At 39.7% G+C, this 21,330-nt stretch overlaps 1 protein-coding gene across 3 annotated transcripts in view; it reads right to left on the reverse strand.

Annotated features, from left to right (window-relative positions):
• Positions 1–21,330, reverse strand: part of DYM (dymeclin) — a 375,649-nt gene that overhangs the window by 298,687 nt on the left and 55,632 nt on the right. For all 3 annotated transcript variants that reach the window (XM_024756785.1, XM_024756783.1, XM_024756784.1), the window contains exons 4-6: positions 16,114–16,207; positions 14,428–14,561; positions 2,859–2,931 (exon numbers count right to left, since the gene is read on the reverse strand). In XM_024756785.1, the coding sequence (XP_024612553.1) occupies positions 2,859–2,931; positions 14,428–14,561; positions 16,114–16,207 (301 nt within the window). The remainder of the gene's footprint in view (positions 1–2,858; positions 2,932–14,427; positions 14,562–16,113; positions 16,208–21,330) is intronic.

A 21,330-nucleotide genomic window follows, 5' to 3' on the forward strand; every position in this document is an offset into this window, starting at 1 on the left:
ATTACAAATGAATTCCTACAAATTCTGGGAGTTTAAGCTTCCACAGTTGATCCTGTTCTCTTAATGATGAAGTATCAGTTAAAATGTATAGATTTCTAAATGTCTATCTACCTCTGTTCTTGGTAATCATTTGCTTTCAATATTAATAGAGTGATTTCATAGTCTCAAACAAAACGTTTAAGCTAGTTTTGCATTACCCACGATGGTGATTAAAATTAGTTTCCTCTTGCTGTTCACCCGCTAATGTAGCACTGGCATGCCAACGTTAAACTTCAACGTTTATAGCGAGACTGATGATAGTCAGGTGTGTCTAGACCATCCTCAGTTTTCACAGGTTAACATTCCTCCTTAAATTATAAGCTGATCGGTAACACTGCACTATGGTTATAGTAGATGAAACATTTAAAGAGTAGGTTGGTTTCACATGGAAACTGTTACCAAGACAAACCTTTTTGTAGGATGGAGTTCCAAGAACATTAAATCATAAGAAATTGTTTCAGCAGCTGGTTAAAGCTGAGTGTACATAATACAAGACATCTGGTTGTCTGTGCATTTTCAGTTCATTTAAAAAGTATAAACACATAAAACACTAAAATGTTTGATTTATTACAACACTGCTTCCTCCCCAAGAGTGTTTAAGTGGCTGGTCTATTTATTGTATTCACAGCTTATTTACTATCTAAAGGGATTTATCATTTCCATCCCCCTTAACTTTACCATGACATTTTATCAACAACAACAACAACAAAAGGCACTCATTCAGGATATATACAAAATTGCTGCTATTTGGTAACAACAAATGTAATAGAGGTAGTGCTACTTTTGAAATTAAATCAGGAACACATGAAGCACCACACATACTGTGATATGCAAATAGCAGGCAATATATGTGTTCCCCTTCCCACATCTGACCATAAGTAACAGAAAGCTAATAGCCACAGTGGCTTAACCAAAATAACTGTTTGCTCTTTGCACATAAGGAGAAATCGAAAGATAAGCCATCTAGGGTTGGTGTAATGGTTCTATAACTTTATCAGTATCCCACACTGCTGGGACGCTGTTCTTCGTGTGTGGCGCCCATCTTCATAGTTTCAACATGGCCCAAACACTGCCTCCACATCCAGGAAGGAAGAGAAGGGCCAAGGGCAACGGGCTGAAGGTACGTGCTCTGCAAGTTCATGACTTCTGCTTACGTGTAATTGGCTCAAACTGTGTCACAGAGCCATATTTAGTTCCCAAAGTGCCTGAAAACTAAGCTGGGCACACCCTGCCCCCAACAATATTGGAGAGGAAGGGGAGAAAGGATACCAGGCATGCAAAGACCTGTGTCTGTCACAAGAGTTCAACTTGCCTGGGACATTTTTCCCGTGCCCGTCCCTGTCAGTGATTCCTCAGTTGTCTCAGCCCTACCTTCCAGGCTGCACGTCACCACACCAAGTCACAACAGGCTTTGGTGGCTCTCATTCCTAAATCTATATTACAATTTTGGATGCTGCACTTGTGCACAACAGAGGCCAGGAGCCTGTTTTCTCACAAATACCTGTCTTTCCTTTTTGGGCCACAGGCAAGTGGTACATTTCCAACGATATCCCCACAAAGACTGAGATTCTGTGATGATAAATCTTAAAAATCTACTTTTTTATTTCAAAAAATAATTCCTTTAAAATATGCATTCTCGGGAATTCCCTGGTGGTCCAGTGGTTAGGACTCCAAGCTTCCACTGCAAGGGGCATGGGTTTGATCCGTGGTCGGGGAACTCAGATCCTGCATGCTGTGCAGTGTGGCCAAAAATTAAAAAATAAATAAAATAAAATATGCATTCTCGATGGGGGGGTCGAGATCACCCTCAAGAGGGTGAAAATTGGTTCTTAAGAGGTGAAAAACTTCATAGATATTATGATGATGTGTGGCCCTCAAAAAGGCCAGAGCACAATACACAGATATTCAGTGTATCTGGAGTATTCAAATTTCATTAGGACTTCAGAGAGGCAATTAAGAAAAAAAGGTTGAGAGTAACTGCTTTAAAAGTAACAGACATTTTGAATCACACAGAGATTGCATTCAGCTGTAGTGACAGAAATCAAGTTGTAACAGTGTAAACAAATAAGGGTCTAGTTTTCTCACATGAGAATTCCAAGGGTGGGGTATGGGGAAGGGGGAGGAGGTGTAGTAGTTGATGACTTTGGTTCAGCAGCTCAATGACATCAAAGCAGAATTTTCTCTGAGTCTCTTAGCTCTTGGTGCCAAGATGTTCAACACAACTCTAAAGAGACCCTGTCCACATTCCAGAAAGCAGGAAAGTGGGCTCTCACAAACAAAAATATACGTATGCCTCCTAGACGAGTCAGGTCCCCTTAAAAAGCTGCACCCATAAGTATCATTTGAGGACTTCCCCCCCACATCTGACTGACCACACATAGCTTCAAGAAAGGCTAGAAATGGAAATCTGACCTCTCCAAAAAAGGCCAGATACAGCAATAAAATCAGGAAGCAAGGAAGAAGGGGAGAACAAATAACGGGTGGAAAACTAGCTGCATCTACCACATATTTACTAGATTTAACTGTTTCCCTCTCAAACCCTTGTTTACAGAGATTAATTCTGTGCCTATCATATGCTCAGTATTGCTAAAGAGCTTATTTTCCCCTCAACAACATAAAATTCTTGTGTTGATGACAGGTCGTCAGAGTCTAAATATTAGACAAGAGAGATAGAAGAAGCCCATGGATGTACACGGAGGCATACATAAAAAGCATACATGAAAGTACTACACCACAACCCACAAACTCTTCAACATGATCAATTAGCATCTTCAATATACAAAGAAGATAAAACTAATCCTGGCTTAGCCAGAACTTACAAGAGTGGAATATCAGTGATTAACTGCATCAAACAGCACAGCAATTCTTCCAAAAGATCTTCTGAGTCAGAACCTGGTAAGACACATAAAACGTTTTTGAACACAGTGTAAAACAGAATTCAGTTGTTCAGCTCATAATTTGTTTTTTTTTTTTTGGCCACGCCATGCGGCATGCAGCTCCCCAATCCAGGATCGAACACGGGCCCCCTGCAGTGGAAGCACAGTCTTAACCAGTGGACCACCAGGGAAGTCCCTAGAATTCAGTTATTCAGAAGTTTAGTTTTCATTCCTAATGAAAATAAGAATATTACAGAAACTCGAACACTAATGTTGACCTCTGAATAAAATCTATGTCATGAAGCAAGTCAGCACCTATTATAATCTTCATCTAGTAGAGGAACTGTTTTGTTTTTTTTTTTTTTGTGGTACGCGGGCCTCTCACTGCTGTGGCCTCTCCCGTTGCGGAGCGCAATCTATTATAATCTTCATCTAGTAGAGGAACTGTTTTGTTTTGTTTTTTTTTTGTGGTACGCGGGCCTCTCACTGCTGTGGCCTCTCCCGTTGCGGAGCGCAGGCTCAGCGGCCATGGCTCACGGGCCCAGCCGCTCCACAGCATGTGGGATCTTCCTGGACCAGGGCACGAACCCGTGTCCCCTGCATCAGCAGGCGGACTCTCAACCATTGCGCCACCAGGGAAGCCCTAGTAGAGGAATTTTGATCACCAGCTATTTATTCTATCTCTTTTAATGCTTGAAGGTTAACTATGGCTTCTGTAGGCCAGTAGTTTTCAAGTTTCTTATACCGTACTACGTTTTTTCAAATAAAATCTGATACTAAAGTCAAATAGATAAAAATTCAAGCTGCTCCAGCTGCTCTGTTTGAATCAGGAATAGACTATCTGCACCTTCTCCCCCAACGAATATCTGACCTAACCCTCGATCTCCTTGATGAGCCTCAAAGTGCCTTCTCTGAACCCATGGAGCCCCACCAATCACAGAATGAAACCCGCTAAGAGGCCAACCACCTCTTTACAAAGAGCCAAAGACAAAATGGCTTTCCCAAGTCACAGAATAAGTAAGCAGCGAAGGTAGGTTACAAATTACTGTTCCAATAGAAATGCTCCTCTGTCCCAAACTTCTCTAGGCCAAGTGACCTTCTAACTTCCAAAGCCAATCAGGATCTCACATGGCTCCTGGCTTTGGACATTATTGACACCTACTCCTTCATGAAGTTCTTTCTTCTCTCAGTCCCTATGCCTTCTTTCTAACCTACTACTTTTCCTATTCATTCCCAGTATCTGCTACCTCAGAATGCCTTTCAACATTGACATGTTCCCCCAGAATTCCACCACCGGTTTCTTCTCTTCATGTCTCACTCCCTGTGTTCTCCCTTCATCAACCGTCACTTACACACTGGTGATTGCTAAGTATGGTTTTCCTCTCAGCCTCTCCACTGCACGTCATATTTTTAAATCTACTTACCTCCCGGCCACCTCCACCTAGATACTTCACTGGTACCTCAACCTCAACACACTCAAAACTGAACTCCTCTTTCCCAACACTTCAAATCCAGTTCTTTATTCTTTATTGTCCTTTTTGGTGACTACATCAGTAACCCAAGCCCCAAACCCAGATGATTCTCTCCTACTCATCTTTTTATAACCAATCAATCTCTAGGTCCTCTCAATTACACAGTCCGCCCCTCTGATATTTCCTCTTTCCTTAACTCCTTGTCATTCTTTCGTTCATTATGTCATCATTTTAAACAAATTTACTAAATTAAAACTCATTCTGGAACTTCTTTAAACCTTCTTAACTAGTATTCCTACCTCTAATTTTACTCCTCTCCAATCCAAACCCCAGATCGCTATCAGAGGGAGCTAACTAAATTCCATCCTTTCATTCTCCTGGCTTAGAGCTTGTCAATTGCTTTAAGCTGATTACTACACATCAGAAAAAACTCAAAGCCCCAGACTACAGTATGTCAGACCCTGCAAGATACAAGCCCTGAATCCCTTTCTATCTTTATCTCCCACCATTACTCCCTTCGTGATTTATATTCCTGCAGTGCCAAGCTGCCTAATACATGCCGTATCATGCCTCCCACAATTACATTCTCTCTTCCTGGAATGCCCAAAAAACCTGATTTTGTTTTTTTTTTTTAAAGCCCGACTTTATCTACCTGAACCATCCTCAGTCTTCATCTCCTCCATAAAATCCAACTCTCTTGCCTCACCCTGAATAAAAATAATCATCTACACAGCACCTATGCCTTGTGCATCTGTCTGTTATTATAAATGTTGGTTGCAATATCTTAGTTTCTGACTACATGTAAAGCTGGCCCCTATTAGACTTTGTCCTTCTTCAGGGTGATGACTGACAAAGAACTTGGCACATGATACACACTCAATACGTGTTCACTGAAGTGAACACAGGTGTCTAAGTCCACATCTAGTAGTTACTTCCAAAACATCAAAGCACTTGGAATCCCAAAACAAAGTTTAGCAATTCTGTTTTTCTAGACCACAGTATCTCCTGGTATCATTAGAAAGTATGAAGAAATTCCTTCCTGCCTCGCCAAAAATAGAACTGGCACAGTAGCCCTCTGAGAGGTCAGTGCAAAGCTCGAAGAGATTACTCTTTCACGCTGAAGACACGAATCAATGCTAAAAAGAATACACAGCAAGAATCAAGTTCAATAACCACATTAAATCTCATTCTAGAAGTGGTAGGCTTATAGCTCAACTAGTGAAGAAAGTCAGGAGAAGATATAACTAAATCTCTCTCTGCCAAAGCTGTCCAACAGGATCACCTTACAATGCAGCGGACGCGGGTTTGATCCCTGGTCAGGGAATTAAGATCCCACATGCCGCCGGGCAACTAAAGCCCGTGTGCCACAACTACTGAGCTCTCGCACCTCTACTAGAGCCCACGTGCCGCAAACTACAGAGCCCTCACGCTCTGGAACGTGTGCGCCACAACTAGAGAAGAGAAAACCCACACACCACCACTAGAGAGACGCCCACACACCACAACAAAGAGCCCGCACACTGCAACAATAAAAGATCCCACGTGCCACAACTAAGACCCGACGCAGCCTTAAATAAATAAATAAATAATAAATACATCTTAAAAAAAAAAAAAAAAGCTGTCCAACATAACCCAAACGAGTTAACAACCGATTCCAACAAGTTGGTTTGTTGGCATATAATACATGATACTTATTTTCTGAACTGTCATTCCTTGGCTTACCCCAGAGAATGTGGTGACCCAGACCCAGCAAGAACATTTAAAGTCACTCACTGATTCCCTAAAGAACATTTTAGACCAAATAAATTAGCCAGTTTAATAATATACCCCTGGTTCAGCCAAGCAGCCAGCACAAGGTTTTTTTTTTTAATACTTATTTATTTGGCTGTGTCAGGTCTTAGCTGCGCCATGTGGGATCTTTTGTTGCAATGCACAGGCTTTTCTCTAGTTGTGGCACATGGGCTTCTCTCTAGTTGTGGCACGCGGGCTCCAGAGCACAAGGGCTCTGTAGTTGTGGCACATGGGCTCTCCAGTTGTGGCGCGCAGGCTCAGTAGTTGCGGCACGCGGGCTCTACATACTCAGTAGATCCCACAGTATGTGGAATTTTAGTTCCCGATCAAGGATCGAACCAGCGTCCCCTGCATTGCAAGACGGATTCTTAACCACTGGACCACCAGGGAAGTCCCCAGCACAAGTGTTTTAATTACAGAAGGTGAGGGAACAAGTACTCAGGACACACAGATGGTGCTTGATTGGATTTTTTTCCTTACGGGGTGTAAACACATCTAATTTTCAAATCTTAAAATGGCGACAAGGATCCTCTCTTTGGTTCCATGTGCCATTCACATCATGACCTCAGCCAAGTTTACAGCTGGTTAATTAAGGAGTACATACACAGCTCCATTATCAATGTAATTCAATACTAATGAAAATAATGATAAATCCATTTCATACAAGTAAAGAGTAGCATTTCAAGGCCAAAGCTCTAACAAAACTAAAGGCAAGAATAAGCAAATTCCAGGTGAAATCTCTGACAACTTCCATTTACTAAAGCAAAAACATTCTTGCATAATACTATATTCTTATTTCTGGGGCTAATCTAGAAGCAAATAATTTCACAGCAAGTGAAGAGTGACTGCTTAGCAGGTTTTACATTAAGCAAGTCACTCATATTGCATTAGTTTCCAAGCATTTATATCACTTAGCTTTCATGTGAGGCCAAATATCTTCCTTAGTTTCAATAAAAACAAGTAAATATAAAACTCACCTGCCAAGAATTATTCATGCATTTCTCACAGGAAAGAGAATCTTAAAAGTCCTTGAAATTTGCAGGTTCATGACAAAGTAAATTGATGTTGAGTAAAGAAATTTGCAGAGGTTCAGCGTGTTTACTGTGTTGTGAACTTTTATAACCTAGAGCTGTTTTTTTAATCTCTTAAAGGGTTTTTAACTGCCTCTATATCTCCAGTTAAATATTTTAATATTTTAAATCATGAGCGTTCCATTCTCTCTAGCTCACAATAATCTTAACAATAACCCTTAAGGAGCAGGTATGATCATCATCGTTTTACAGATGGGAAATCAAGGCTTAGAGAGGTTAGCTTACTTAGAGTAAGTGGCAGAATTCAGATTTAACCCAAATTCAGACTTCCAAAGGAGAAAAAAAAAAACAAAACCCTTAAAAATTACTTCTATAAAGACCTGTTTCTACAAGCTGGGAAAAAAATCCAGTCAACCAATCCATGTTTCACTGAAGACCCTAAATACAAATCCCTGGTAAGTGAGTACTCTGAGCCATGTTAGGGGACAGATTGGAAATACCACATATCACTTTACACGTCAAGGTGACAGCCTACACATTCGCCTACACATTCATCAATACATACTCAAGTTCTTGACTTAAATATCCAATTTACAAACAATCTCAAACAACTAATAAATACATACTCTTATTACGAATAGCTTGCCGATCAATGTCACTGAAATCCCACCCCTATCCCTGAGGTTCTCCCATTTTAAAGCCCAAATGCTACTTCCCGGGTCCCTATGAGCGTCAGCAGAGGAAGGTGCAAAGAAAGAGAAAGTAAGGTAAGATTTATGGTCCCTCACAGCTCTAATAAATCTACACCTGAAACTAAGCTGTGGCCAGTCCCTGTCAGTGCTTTCTGCTCGGCACCCATTCAGAATCACGGACTAAGATTCAACTCTCTTATTTTGGCCTTAGGGAGACAATCAGAGATAATAAAATACTGTCATAACCAAACGCCTTCCATCAGAGTTGGGGGGAGGAGGGGTGGGGAAGAGAGAGAGAAAAGAAAAATTTCTAAAGCACTCATTCGAGGAAGGGGAAAAAACAGCACTGACGGAAAACAAAGCAGCAGCCAGAAAAAAAGAAACATATGGGTCAATTAAATCAGGTTACACATAGTTATTAGAAGGAATATTAAAAGACAGAGAGCTAATCATTGTTTTCCTTGCATTCAGAAAGTCAAACTGTCAGTTTCTCAATGCTGCCCAATACTGTGCTAATACAGGTACTTAAAACTTAAGAATTAACAGAGCTACACTGCAAAGAGTGCTTGAAAGTTCAGAGCAAAAGACTTCCTTAAGATGAAGACACATAGCTAGATTATACTTACTATAAACTTCTACTCAGAAAAAACATGACAGAGTCTAGGTTACTGTCTATTTTAACTGTGAAGCTAATACTGGAATTACTCTAACGTATTAAAAATCATATTTAAACTTCTAATTAGCAAAGTCAAATATGCCTCCATGAATTAATTAAGGAAAAGCAAATGGATTCAGTCTTTTCTAAAAATGAAACCGGTCTACATTTCCATGCATCACAATATTTATAAACCTGTGTCGCACAACCATTCCAATAAAATCTGCAATAATTTTGGTCAACTGCTATTACTGCAGTCGAACAGAAATGTTTCTAATTACTCTCAAGGATAATATACTCTATGAGGTTTCATTATAAAATGTGCCAATCAGTAAAATTTAATTCATTTTGTTCCACTGATTACATAAAAGAAAGAAGGGGAGAGAAAGAAATAGCGCGAATCACACTATCACCTATTAAATAAGCAAAGAACAAGTCAGGAGTCCCTAGAAGCACTTTATCCTTCTGCAAAGTCAGATTATAAATCTTATATGCTAAATATTTTAAAAGAATAAATCTGCGCTTTCTTTTTTCTCTGAGTCACGTTGTTCAACTATCGTGGAGTTTTTTTGGGGGGTTTTGCATTATTTATCTATAACTAATGAGATTAAACTATTAAGTTTTATATTAAGACAAAAATAAAACCAAAATCACTCACCTCCCCCCACAATACAATTTCTGGTTCACCTGTTGAGCGACAGCGGCCCCAGGCCCTAGGGAACCAGCTCAAGTGGAGGAAAGAGCAGTAAAGCCCTGCCATCATGGGAGCCAAAGCACCTCGGCCATCAGAAAAAATCAAAGCTACTTTCAAAGGACAGAGATTTACCTCCACTGCATGTAGTAAAACAAATACACCAAGGATTGGGAAGGTAATTCCAAACAGTTTCGAAAAGGTTTTAAGCCAGAGGGGAATAAAAAGGAAATTGGTTGTGTTGAAGAGGTGTGATTAAGGATTTTTTTTTCCCATAAATTTCTACCTCATGTAATTTTTTTCTTCTGTTTGTTTTGGTCTCTCACAAATTATAAGTTTTCTCACCTGTATGGGATCCCTGACTCCCCATCTACCAGCTAGAGGGAGACAAACGGCACAGCCTGCCATGCGGTGGTTCCCACAGGTGGGTTGTGAGCTGCTTCACTGAGGGGCATCTAAATGTCCGTTTCTATAAGTCTGTCCCTGTTTTGGGTTCATTTTCTCCAGAAGAGTATCCACTCGTCTTCTGGCAGGAAAGAAAGTGGGGTGGGTAAAACCCCAGTGCCAGCATTCTAGAAGCCAAGTCAAGATGCCTCACTCTTCCATTTTGTAGCCTTTTCTCTTAACCCTGTTCTCGGTACACCACTGCCTCCACTGTGCCCAAGAGCTCACTAAGGGAGGCCCCACTGGTCCAGCCTCTACAGAGAGCAGATTTTAGTACTAAACTGGGGAAGGGGTGGTCCCATGACTGTACATGACAGGGGAGATATCTTTCCATCGATCCCCCTGGTTGTCTGCCTTCAGAGACACCTGGCACTTCTAATTCCTAAGCATCTCCAGGATTCTGCAGCAAGAACTGGCTTTTCTCTGAAGTTCTCCAACCCTGAAGGCATTTAGCTCCCAGCTTTCACTGGTCAGTTTAATTCAGCATTACTCAGTTTTCCAACTTGCAAAATGTTACTAATATTGTGGGGACTTCCCTGGCGGTCCAGTGGTTCAGACTTTGTCTTCCAACGCAGGGGGTGAGGGTTTGATCCCTGATTGGGGAGCTAAGATCCCACATGCCTCATGGCCAAAAATACAAAACATAAAACAGAAGCAGTATTGTAACAAATTCAATAGACTTAAAAAAAAAACAAAAAACCAAAAAACATTGTGTCCCCCTCTCTTTCTCTTTAACCTAATAAATTCATAACTTATTAAAAATCCCTTTACTGATCTTTCATCGGGGTTTCAGGAGAAAGCAAAGATGATCATGTATGTTTAATCTACTATGCTTGAGAGCAAGTCCTACAAAATAAATGATTTTTAAAAATAAATATATATTGAACTATTCTGCGCCAAGGAAACGTAGTCAAGCAAGCCTTTTACCTGGACTTGACAAGTGCCTAGTCTCTTTTTTTTCTTTTTGCAGTACGCGGGCCTCTCACTGTTGTGGCCTCTCCCGTTGAGGAGCACAGGTTCCGGACGCGCAGGCTCAGCGGCTGTGGCTCACAGGCCCAGCCGCTCCGCGGCATGCGGGATCTTCCCGTACCGGGGCACGAACCCGTGTCCCCTGCACCGGCAGGTGGACTCTCAACCACTGCGCCACCAGGGAAGCCCGTGCCTAGTCTCTTTCTACTCTGCACAAAGCTGTGCTAACTGGTTCCCAGGCTCCTCAGGCCCACACGTCTTGCTCCGCCCAGCTCTCGGCAGGTGCCATTCCTCCTCCCCCTCCTCCTCACCTGCCCCTTCTGGGACACAGGCGGCACGTTCTTCCAGAGCAAATCTGTGTTCCCTCTCTGTGCTCCAGATCCTAGTGCCTCTTACTTCCCTGGACCTTTTTACTGCTTCTCGCCCATCTTTTTTTTTTTATCTTCAGTCTCTCAATCTCCTAAGGTATCTTCCCTCATTTAAAAAATTAAAAATATCTGTAAAGAAACTATAACTGGCAGCAGTATTGTGGAGTAGTTACTCCAAAGGGCCCTCTTGTACAAAACAACGAGTTCTTGGTTAAAATACACTCTTTAGTGCACTGATGGGCTTCCATAAAGTAAAGGAAATCTCCAAGGACCCCAGCACCATAACCAAAAAGAAGCACCGCTACAAGCAAACAAACCGTGGCTTGAATCCAGAGTAAAACACTGAACAATAAGCAAACTCTAAGGGTAGGGTGTCCCTGAGGATGAAGCCAGCTACTGGGAGACTAAGTCTTCAGACTTGCCACTGGGAAGCTGAACCTGAGAGCCACATTAAGCCAAGAGCTGCTGAAGGAGACTGAAGTGGCCTATGGTGCAGCCCCTGGATCCCGTTAGAAGCAAATGCAAATCCTACCCTTATTTGGGGCCTCTGGTTAAGATCAAACAAATAAAAGCTCACAGTCAGCACCATCAAAGACATAAGGAAACAAGCTACCTAAGTGTCTGCAGAAGCCAGCAACAGATTTAGGCCCCTAAGGACTTAAAAGATTGGCTTTATGCATAAAAAATGTAAAATAAATATCAGTTATTGTATCAGCAAAAATAGGACATAATACCAAGACAGAGGAAAGGAAAACTTGCATTGAAGGCAAAGGGAATGCAAACAATTTTGTAGTACTTCACAGTTTTGCCTAGGGCTGGCTTTGTCCCCTCGACTATTCTGGAAGGCATGGAATAGTGGAAAGAGCTATGTTTGCATAACGATACAAATTCTCTCTAGCAAACAATCTACTACCACATCATATATAGCCTACAGGAAAATGTTCAAATATGAAATCCTCACAAATTTCAATTACAAACTGAGAGCAGACTAAGAGTCATACTACCCTCGTAAAGATGGCTTCACTGAATATGGCAGCAATATCCATCTGATCGTGGCAGTATTACAGTGAGTTGGGATAAACAAAAAATTCAGTATGCTGTAATAACCCAACAATCCTAAAATGCCTTGGTTGATTTGCTCAATTGTTTGCAGATGGCCCTCTACTTTTGTCAATTCAACCTTCAAACAACCCTTACCACTGTATCTTACCTATCCCTGAACAGTCTTTTACACACCTAAGTCAGATATTCATATACTGGCTAACAAATGGATGTTTTCAGAGTGAGGTTCCATTTTTTACCGTTCAACAGTACCTGTGCAATCATTTAATTTTATCACACTTTTACAAACTGTAAAAAGACGCTGACAGAAAATATAAAAAAGGACTTATACTAGTGATAAGAAGTAGAAATCTCAAACTAACAACCTAAGGCTACGATGAAAATAATTACACATGCCAAAAACAGCAAGTCTTTAACCTTAAGGAGACGTTCACTGGACTTAAGCTGGTGGACAAACAGCAGCTCAGCTGCAAATGAAAAGAACAAAAGAGCATGTATAAAATCCTGAATTGCCAACCGGATAAAGGAACAGGACAGTCTGTCAGCACACAAAATCACCAATTACCAAACCTCACAGGCAGCTCTTTCAGTGAGACGACCATCTTGATAGTGGCCATGGTTGAAGAGTGTCGTTTTTGTCCTGCCTCTACATGAGGCTACCTGGGATGTACAACAAAACCATGCTTCTCAAGCCTGGATGTGAGCGAGGAGTGCAGGTACAGAGAGGGTACTGTGGCAAGACGTTTGGCCCCCAAATAAGCACAGTGTATCTCTCAAGTGCATCAATTTGCTCAATGGTAAGTAATGAGAAAAAATGATCTTATATTAAAATAAAAATGATATTGTGTTAAATAAAGCACAATATTTGCTTAATTTTTGTGACATAATGCAAAACAAAGGATTGGGTTTACAGGTGCTGGTTGGACTATGCTCTCAGGCCCAACGGGGATAAACATTCACTCCATTCTTGCTGACAGAACTTCCTGGAAAGGAATGCAACTCACTAAACAGAACTATGTTTTGGCACTATTGGTACCACAAAAACAAAGCCTAGCATTAACAAAACTAACACATACAAGATACAATCCTGATTAAAACCTCTAACCATTGAAACATCAGTATATATTTAACAAATATAGAAGGCTGATTATCAAGGTAGTAAATTAAACATATTCAATGTATAAAGCTCTAGGTGGGTGAGAAAGCCTGATGAAGGCAGAGGTGTGTTTTGAAAAATGAACCCAGGAAACTCAGAAGCAACAGTGCCTTTGCCTTGAGGAAGGGAGAAGCAAGCGTGAAGGGTAGGTGAAAAACTGCATTCCCTGTATTTGAACTGTTAATAATCCCATTATGCCCTTTTATTTTCCAGGTTGTAACTTTTAATGCTAAGAAATGAAACACCGGCAGTTGATCTTGAAGACTATAGGCTCTCCTAACTACCGGGGAAAAAAAAAATTTTGGCAATATCAGGAGAAAAAAGTAACCTTTTTCTGTATCTTTAGAAAAAGACAATATACTTTGGCATCATAAAACTATACTTAAAAACATTATTTCTGATCAAGCAGTCCCAGAGATACCCAGACTCAGAGACAGTTATGTCCTATGAAAGTAACCTTTAACATTTATAAAATCTGTAATTCTGATTGGTTGTCTCCCTTAATAATGTGTTGGCCTAGTAATGGTATTTAAATTGACATTTGTTTCTTGAAAGGAATATTTGTGATTTTTATTTTTATTTCTCATACACATAGAAGTCAAAATAAAGAAAAGTCTCAATCTTACCGGCACCCTTATTTAAAAAAAGAGAAAAAAGAAAAAATTATAAGTGTCTCGGCTCTTTTTTTTTTTTTTTTTGCGGTACGCGGGCCTCTCACTGTTGTGGCCTCTCCCGTTGTGGAGCACAGGCTCCGAACATGCAAGCTCAGCGGCCATGGCTCACGGGCCCAGCTGCTCCATGGCATGTGGGATCTTCCCAGACCGGGGAACGAACCCGTGTCCCCTGCATCGGCAGGCGGACTCTCAACCACTGCGCCACCAGGGAAGCCCTCAGCTCATTTAAATTAATATAGGGGAAGAAAGAGTGATGGTGTCAGGTCACTTAAAAATGAAAATTGGGACTTCCTTAGCGGTCCACCGGTTAAGACTCCATGCTTCCACTGCCGGGTTCACGGGTTCGATCCCTGGTCGGGGAACTAAGATCTCACGTGTCACATGGCGCGGCCAAAAAAAAAACTATGAGGAAAAGTAGAATTTTCAAAATTATACTTCTAATTCTTCAAATTCTATCCTTATATGTTACACACATTATCCCAGAACATCTTCAAAGGCAATACTTACTGTAACTGCCAGGAGATTTTTCTTCATAAGTAAAATGAAGTTGTAACTCTTCCTCTGACATCTCATAAATGAACACTTTCAGCAAACAGCAAATAATAAACAAAGCATTGTGTGTCTGCCAAATGAAGATGTGGCTAGAAAGAAAGAGCAAAATTACACAAGAATCAGTATTTAATCATGAGCACAATCACTTTATTTCTAGTCCACTGATTTCTCATTTTGCCCATTTTGTTTGTAATATTAGAACAATGTCCATACTTTTTTTTTATGGCTCATGATTTATGACACTGGACCAACGATATCTACTATAATTTACCTCATATTTCATCCTGTGTATTTTACATAGTGAGTCAACTTTAAATTTTTTTTCCTTTAGGCATGACTGCTCTTTGTTCTTAACTTTATAGTTGCCCCATAAACAGGCAATTCAAAGAAAAGAAAACTAAAAATAGAAAACATAAAAACTATAGTAACATAAAGAGAATATATGCAAGTACACAACCAAAAAAAAATTATTTTTTTTGGCTGCATCCTGCAGCATGTGGGATCTTAATTCCCGGACCAGAGATTGAACCCATGCCCCCTGCAGTGGAAGCTCGGAGTCTTAACCACTGGACCGCCAGGGAAGTCCCCACAACCAAAATTTTAAATGGGGCATCACCAGCTGCACAGTACAATACCTGGTATTTGTATTAATAATCATAGACTCACAACAATTTTAATTGGATTCAATATAAATTATTTGGAAACAGGGCAATGAGCAATCTTTTAAGAGACTACCCTCCAAAAATGGTTTCAAAAAATGCTCGAGTGGATAAAAGGTGAATCTTCCACTATATAAATAAAAAACCATAATATCTAATCTAAACCTTCGTTCACCTAATATGAAAGAAATAAAGGAAACAAATGTGGAATGAAATAATACACTAAGTCATTACAGTAAGTCCCCTACATACAAACGAGTTCCATTCTGACTGCATGTTCATAAGTCCAACCAAAGCTAGGCTAGGTACCCAACTAACAGACTCAGCTAAACAGTACTGTACTGTAATAGGTTTATAATACTTTCCACACGCCTTGCTCCACTCTCAAAATTGTTTTCACTTTTGTTTCCATCGTTATCACTTGGCACTTCTTAGCAGTACCAGCTACATCACCACTGCTTTTATGCTTGCTTCCAGACATCCTGGGCTTGAAATAAAGGTACTGTACTACAGTACTCTATACAGTACTGTAAAGTACACAAAAGCACGACCACTTGTAGAGCATGCACACATGTGACAATGTTCGCCAGATACGTGAACTTACGTGACTGGACATGCAAACACACTTTCGCATCTTTGAAAGTTTGCAATCTAAAGGTTCGTATGTAGGGGACTTACTGTATTTAAATTAGATACAACCAGCAGTGGAAATGGGAGAAAATTACCTTTTTTTAATAATAATTACACAATTAATCTTCTTAAAGAATATATTTCTAAAGATTGTCTAAAATGCTGAAATCAGATTCCAGAATTTATAATTTCACTACAATGACCTGGACAGTAAATTAAAACCTCTTTTACTTTTTGTCTTAATAATGAGAACAATTCTAAGACCATACCCTATTTCTACCAATGAATGAAAAATCATACTGTTAAATATAAATTAAATATAGAGAGAGTGTGATTTAATCATCCAGCTTACTTCTGACATTCTGCTGAAAGTTTTAGTTCTTTGGTTCTAGACAGGAAGACCTTAATTAGTGCACCAAGGTTTCCTGTTCGAGGATTGTTTTCAACTGCAAGAGAAGAAAAGGTTTTTAAAAGTTAAAGTTAAGAACCGAAATCAAAATGAGCATATCATAACATTTACAAAGCCAAATGTCAGATTGAAGTTGTTCAGGGATGAACCTTATTGTCAATTTCAAATCTAATTGGGAAAATTAGCAAAGAGAGAGATTGCTGCTTGGTCTTAATTCTAAACAACGAAACATGATTTACAAATGGAAATAATAGAAACTGTAGGAGAAAACAGCCACCTCATCTCAGAATCCAAAACTGTAAAGAAAAGATATACATAGGAATAAGTACACCATTACAGCCCACCTGCTTAGCACTCAGTAACTGTCCAATTAACCCAGGTCTATCTGCTGGGTATGTGTTCTTGTCACAGCTTGAGAGTAGATGCAAGTAACTGTATAATCTTCTCATTGTGATAAAATGTATAGCACCTTGCTAATCCAAGTGTGGTTCAGCAGCAACAGCATTACCTGGGAGCTTGCTGGAAGTACAGAATCCCACGGCCACCCTACACTACTGAAGTTGACAGCGCTTCTCAACGTTTAATGTGCATTTAAATCACTTGGCATTCTCATTAAAGTTTAAATTCTGATTCTGCATGTGTGAAGTGAGTCCTGAGATTCTGCAGCTGTGACAGTCTCCCAGGTGATGCCCATTGCTGCTGGGTGGAGAGCCCCACTGTGAGTAGCAAGGGGCAACCTGTGTTTTAAGTTAGGGCAGGTTTTTGTCCAGATTCCATAATTCAGAATAGACACGTGATTAGATATCGTTAGAGTTTCACTCTGAATCAAAAACTGCCTACTTTTAAGCTTTGGGTTTAGCTTAATGAAAGACTATCCTGAGATTTCAAGACAAACGGCTTTTTAAAAACCAGTTAATGTAGGGGACTTCCCTGGTGGTCCAGTAGTAAAGAATCCTCCTTCCAATGCAGGGGATATGGATTCAACCCCGGGTCAGGGAACTAAGTTCCCACATGCCGTGGGGCAACCATGCCCACGCGCCACAACTAGAGAGAGAAAACCCGCAGGCCACAACTGGAGAGAAGCCCGCACACTGCAATGACAGATCCCGCATGCCTCAACAAAGGTCCCGTGTGCCACAACTAAGACGCGACACAGCCAAAAAAAAAACCAAACTAAACCAAAAAAACCCAGTTAATGTGTGCAAGTGTGTCTCTGTATGAATTAATATTTCATAGCTATTGTAAATCAAAACAAAATGCTGAGGCTGACAGGACTTCAACCATATTTCTGAATCTCAACTTCACAATCTTGTGTTCATTCAACAGCCCCTTCATTATTGAATGGCTTTATAAGTAATCACTTGAATTTTATGGTTAGCCATTAAAATATCAAACAAAAAACCCTGTGTTGTTAGAAAGAACAACCAAGACCACTAGACTGATGTAATTAAAGTTTTGTGTACCCTTTTCATTCATTCAGCATGTCTTCATGGAGCTACTTACATGTGCCCAGCACTGTGTCAGGTACTAAGAAGATACTTACAAACAGAACTCCCTCTCTTAATGTGGATGACATTCTAAGTTTCCAAAGTACTCTTTTGGACAAGATGTAGATGGGGTAATAAATTTATAAAATTAAGTACACTTAATGATGTTTCAAAAACAATATTCAATGGTAGATTCAATATTCCAAAATACCTCAGTGGAATTTAACAGGATCAAACTTAACTGGCAAAAATCAAATGCTACATTGAAGTTGAAAGTGCTTCAGGACCAGAGTAGGAACAGGGGATGTCTGACAGGAAGGCAGAAAAGCACGTGGAACTGGACTACAGAACGTGACTACGTTCAAAGCCCAGCTCCAGCACTGACTAGCTGTGTGACACCTGGCAACTTACTTAACCTCCCCATGCCTCAGTTTCTTCATCTGTAAAAATTCAAGTAACGATAATACTTCAGTAATGGAAAACTAACTCATTTAACTCTAGAGCTTGAACTTGAAGCAATCTGTTAACTGAACTGGCTTTGTGAAAAAGGAATTCTCCATCTCCACAGGAGTTCAAGCAAATTCCAGGTAATACTCAGACAAGGGTATTATAAAGAGGACTTCCACCTGGGGTGAGAGGTTGACCTTGCTTCCAGCCCCTGAAACAACCTTTCCCAGTATCTCACTAAAATACCCACGATCTCCAAGATCCAATAACCAATATACCATAAATATAAAAGACAGAGACATGCTAACAATCCATAAGGATGCAATCGACAAAATCTACATTGTGGGAAACTCTTACTACCCACTTTCTTCAGTAAGAAAATTGAGAGGGGAAACAAGGCAAGACAAATTCAGGAGGAACCTGCGCTGAAAAGAATGTAAAGACATATTAACCAATAATAATGTATGGACTTATTTGTCTCCTGATTGAAACAAACTGAGACAATTAGAAATTTGAACAGTCAGTGGATGTTTTGCGATATTAAAAATTGTTTTTAGTAGATAATGGTATTTTTTCCATTAAAAAATTGTTATTATGAGATACATATCACAATATCTATGGATGAAATAATATAATGCCAGAGGTTTGTGTCAAATTAATTATGTGAGGATACGCTTTTTCTTTTGTATACACTTTTTACTTGTGCACTTTTCTGTACATATCCATATGTCAATAAATAGGTGAGAGATACAGATGAAACAAGACTGGCCATGAGTTGAAAATGATTGAAACTGGGAGATGAGCATACAGGAGGTCATTATTCTGTCTGCCTCTGTATGAGTGAGAAATTTTTTAAAGAATTAAAAATAAAATACCCATGAAAAAATACAAAAAGATACAAGCTCATGAAAAGGCTGAGTAAGGATAGTCCTTTTCCGCTAAAAACAGGAAACACTTTAACTACAAATTTTATAGAACTGGACTAAAATTTTATTTGGTAATCAATGGATCATTCACAAGCCTAACTGCCTGAAAGTACTTTTGTCTACTCCAACCAGAAACCTTACGTTAACCGTCCCACCCAATACCTTGCTATACAGATTCAGAGGCGACAAGTCCCAGAAAACAACTGGTAAGAATTAAACAAGCCAAACACAGAGCAAACCTCACCTCCTCACATAAAACAACTGACCTGGCTCTCATAGCACTATCCCAGCAGGTAAGAACTAGGAAAAAGTGGGGGAAATGCACTTAAAATTCACTGTGAGATATTTAATAAGAAATCTGTTTGGACCCAGAGAACCCCATGTGCAGATTCATAGAAGAAAGTAATAAATATAAAAAGCCCAACAAAAATAATGGCCACAAACATCCCCAAAATGATGAAAAACATCAATCTACGTATCCAAGAACATCAACAAACCCCAAGCAGAATAAAGAATAAATTTTAAAATTTTGTAAAGGCAAGGACAAAATCTTGACAGCAGTAACCAAAAAATGACTTATCAGAAGGCAACAGAATGATATAGTCAAAGGGATATGAAAAAATAAATGCCAACCAAGAATTCTGTATCCAGAAAAACTCTCCTTCAAAATGAAGGCAACAGCAGGGCAGGGGCACAACTTTACAGTGGAGAAAATGGACAAAAACAACCCTGGCCACATAATCAAGGTCAATATCATCAGTGAAACTCATGTTAATAGCATGTATCCCTGATATGATGTGTTGAGAACAGCATGTCACCTCTGTGATCTTCCACCTACAAATCCATAACCCCCACCTAGCCATGAGAATAACATCAAACGAACTGAGGGACATTCTAGAAATACTCTACCAGTATTCCTCAAAACTCTTAAAGTCATTAAAATTGAGGAAAATCTGAGACAAGAGGAGGTTAAGGAGACTTAATGACTAAACGTAATGTAGTATCCTGGAACAGAAAAAAGTCCAAAAGGACATTTGGGAAAACTAGTGAAATCTGAATAAAGGGTCAAGTTTAGTTAATAGTAATGTACCACTGTTGATTCCTTAGTGTAACAAATGTACCATATTAATGTAAGATGTTGACAATAGAGGAAACTAAACAGGGTTATATGGGAACTCTCTACATAGCTTTGCAACTTTTCTATAAATCTAAAGCTATTCTAAAATTTAAATTTTATCTTAAAAATCTCAATAGATGTGTTTACCAGAAAAAAGATTAGTAAACTAAAGACAGATTAATAAAAAAATATCCTACGGAAGGTCAGAGAGAAAGTAAAAAAGAAAATAAAATACAAAAAAAAAAAAAAAAAGAGAGCGAGCGAGCCTAACAAGCCTATGCAACACAATGAAAATGTTAACACAAATATAACAGAGACCCTAGAAGGAGAGGAGAGACAGAATAGGACAGAAACAATGTATAAATCGATAATGGCTGACAATTTTCCAAAACTGATGAAAGACATCAACCCACAGATTTAACAAGCTCTACAAACCTCAAGCAGGGAGGGAGGGAGGAAGGAGAGAAGAAAGGAAGGAAGGAGAGAAGGAAGCAAAAATACTCCTCAGCATATTCTAAGATGTTGAAAACCAAAGGACAAAAAGGAAAAACTTAGGGCTTCCCTGGTGGCGCAGTGGTTGAGAATCTGCCTGCTAATGCAGGGGACACGGGTTAGAGCCCTGGTCTGGGAAGATCCCACATGCCGTGGAGCGGCTGGGCGCGTGAGCCACAACTACTGAGCCTGTGCTCTGCAACAGGAGAGGCCGTGATAGTGAGAGGCCCACGCATCGCGATGAAGAGTGGCCCCCGCTTGCCACAACTAGAGAAAGGCCTTGCACAGAAACGAAGACCCAACACAGCAAATATAAATAAATAAACTCCTATCCCCAACATCTTCTTTAAAAAAAAAAAGAAAAGAAAAACTTAAAAGCATCCAGAAGAAAAAACTCCATTGTTTTCAAAGGAACAACATTAACACTGACAACTTTTTTTTTTTTTTGACAGTTTTAATCTCAACAAAAATGAGAGTAACCAGAAAAATAACAGAATGGTATATTTAAAGTATGGAAATAAATTAATGCCAACCTAGAATTCTACACCCAGCAAATATATCCTCCAAAAGCAAAGGAAAAATGAAAACATTTTCAGACCAAAAAAATTTTAAAAAGACAGAATTGTTACATACCCACATAGCCCTTAAAATTGATATACATTTATATCTATTAACATGGAAAGAAGTTCCT

The sequence above is a fragment of the Neophocaena asiaeorientalis genome, unplaced genomic scaffold, assembly GCF_003031525.2.
Source record: "Neophocaena asiaeorientalis asiaeorientalis breed wild unplaced genomic scaffold, Neophocaena_asiaeorientalis_V1.1 scaffold133, whole genome shotgun sequence".
Classification (NCBI taxonomy): Eukaryota; Metazoa; Chordata; class Mammalia; order Artiodactyla; family Phocoenidae; genus Neophocaena; species Neophocaena asiaeorientalis.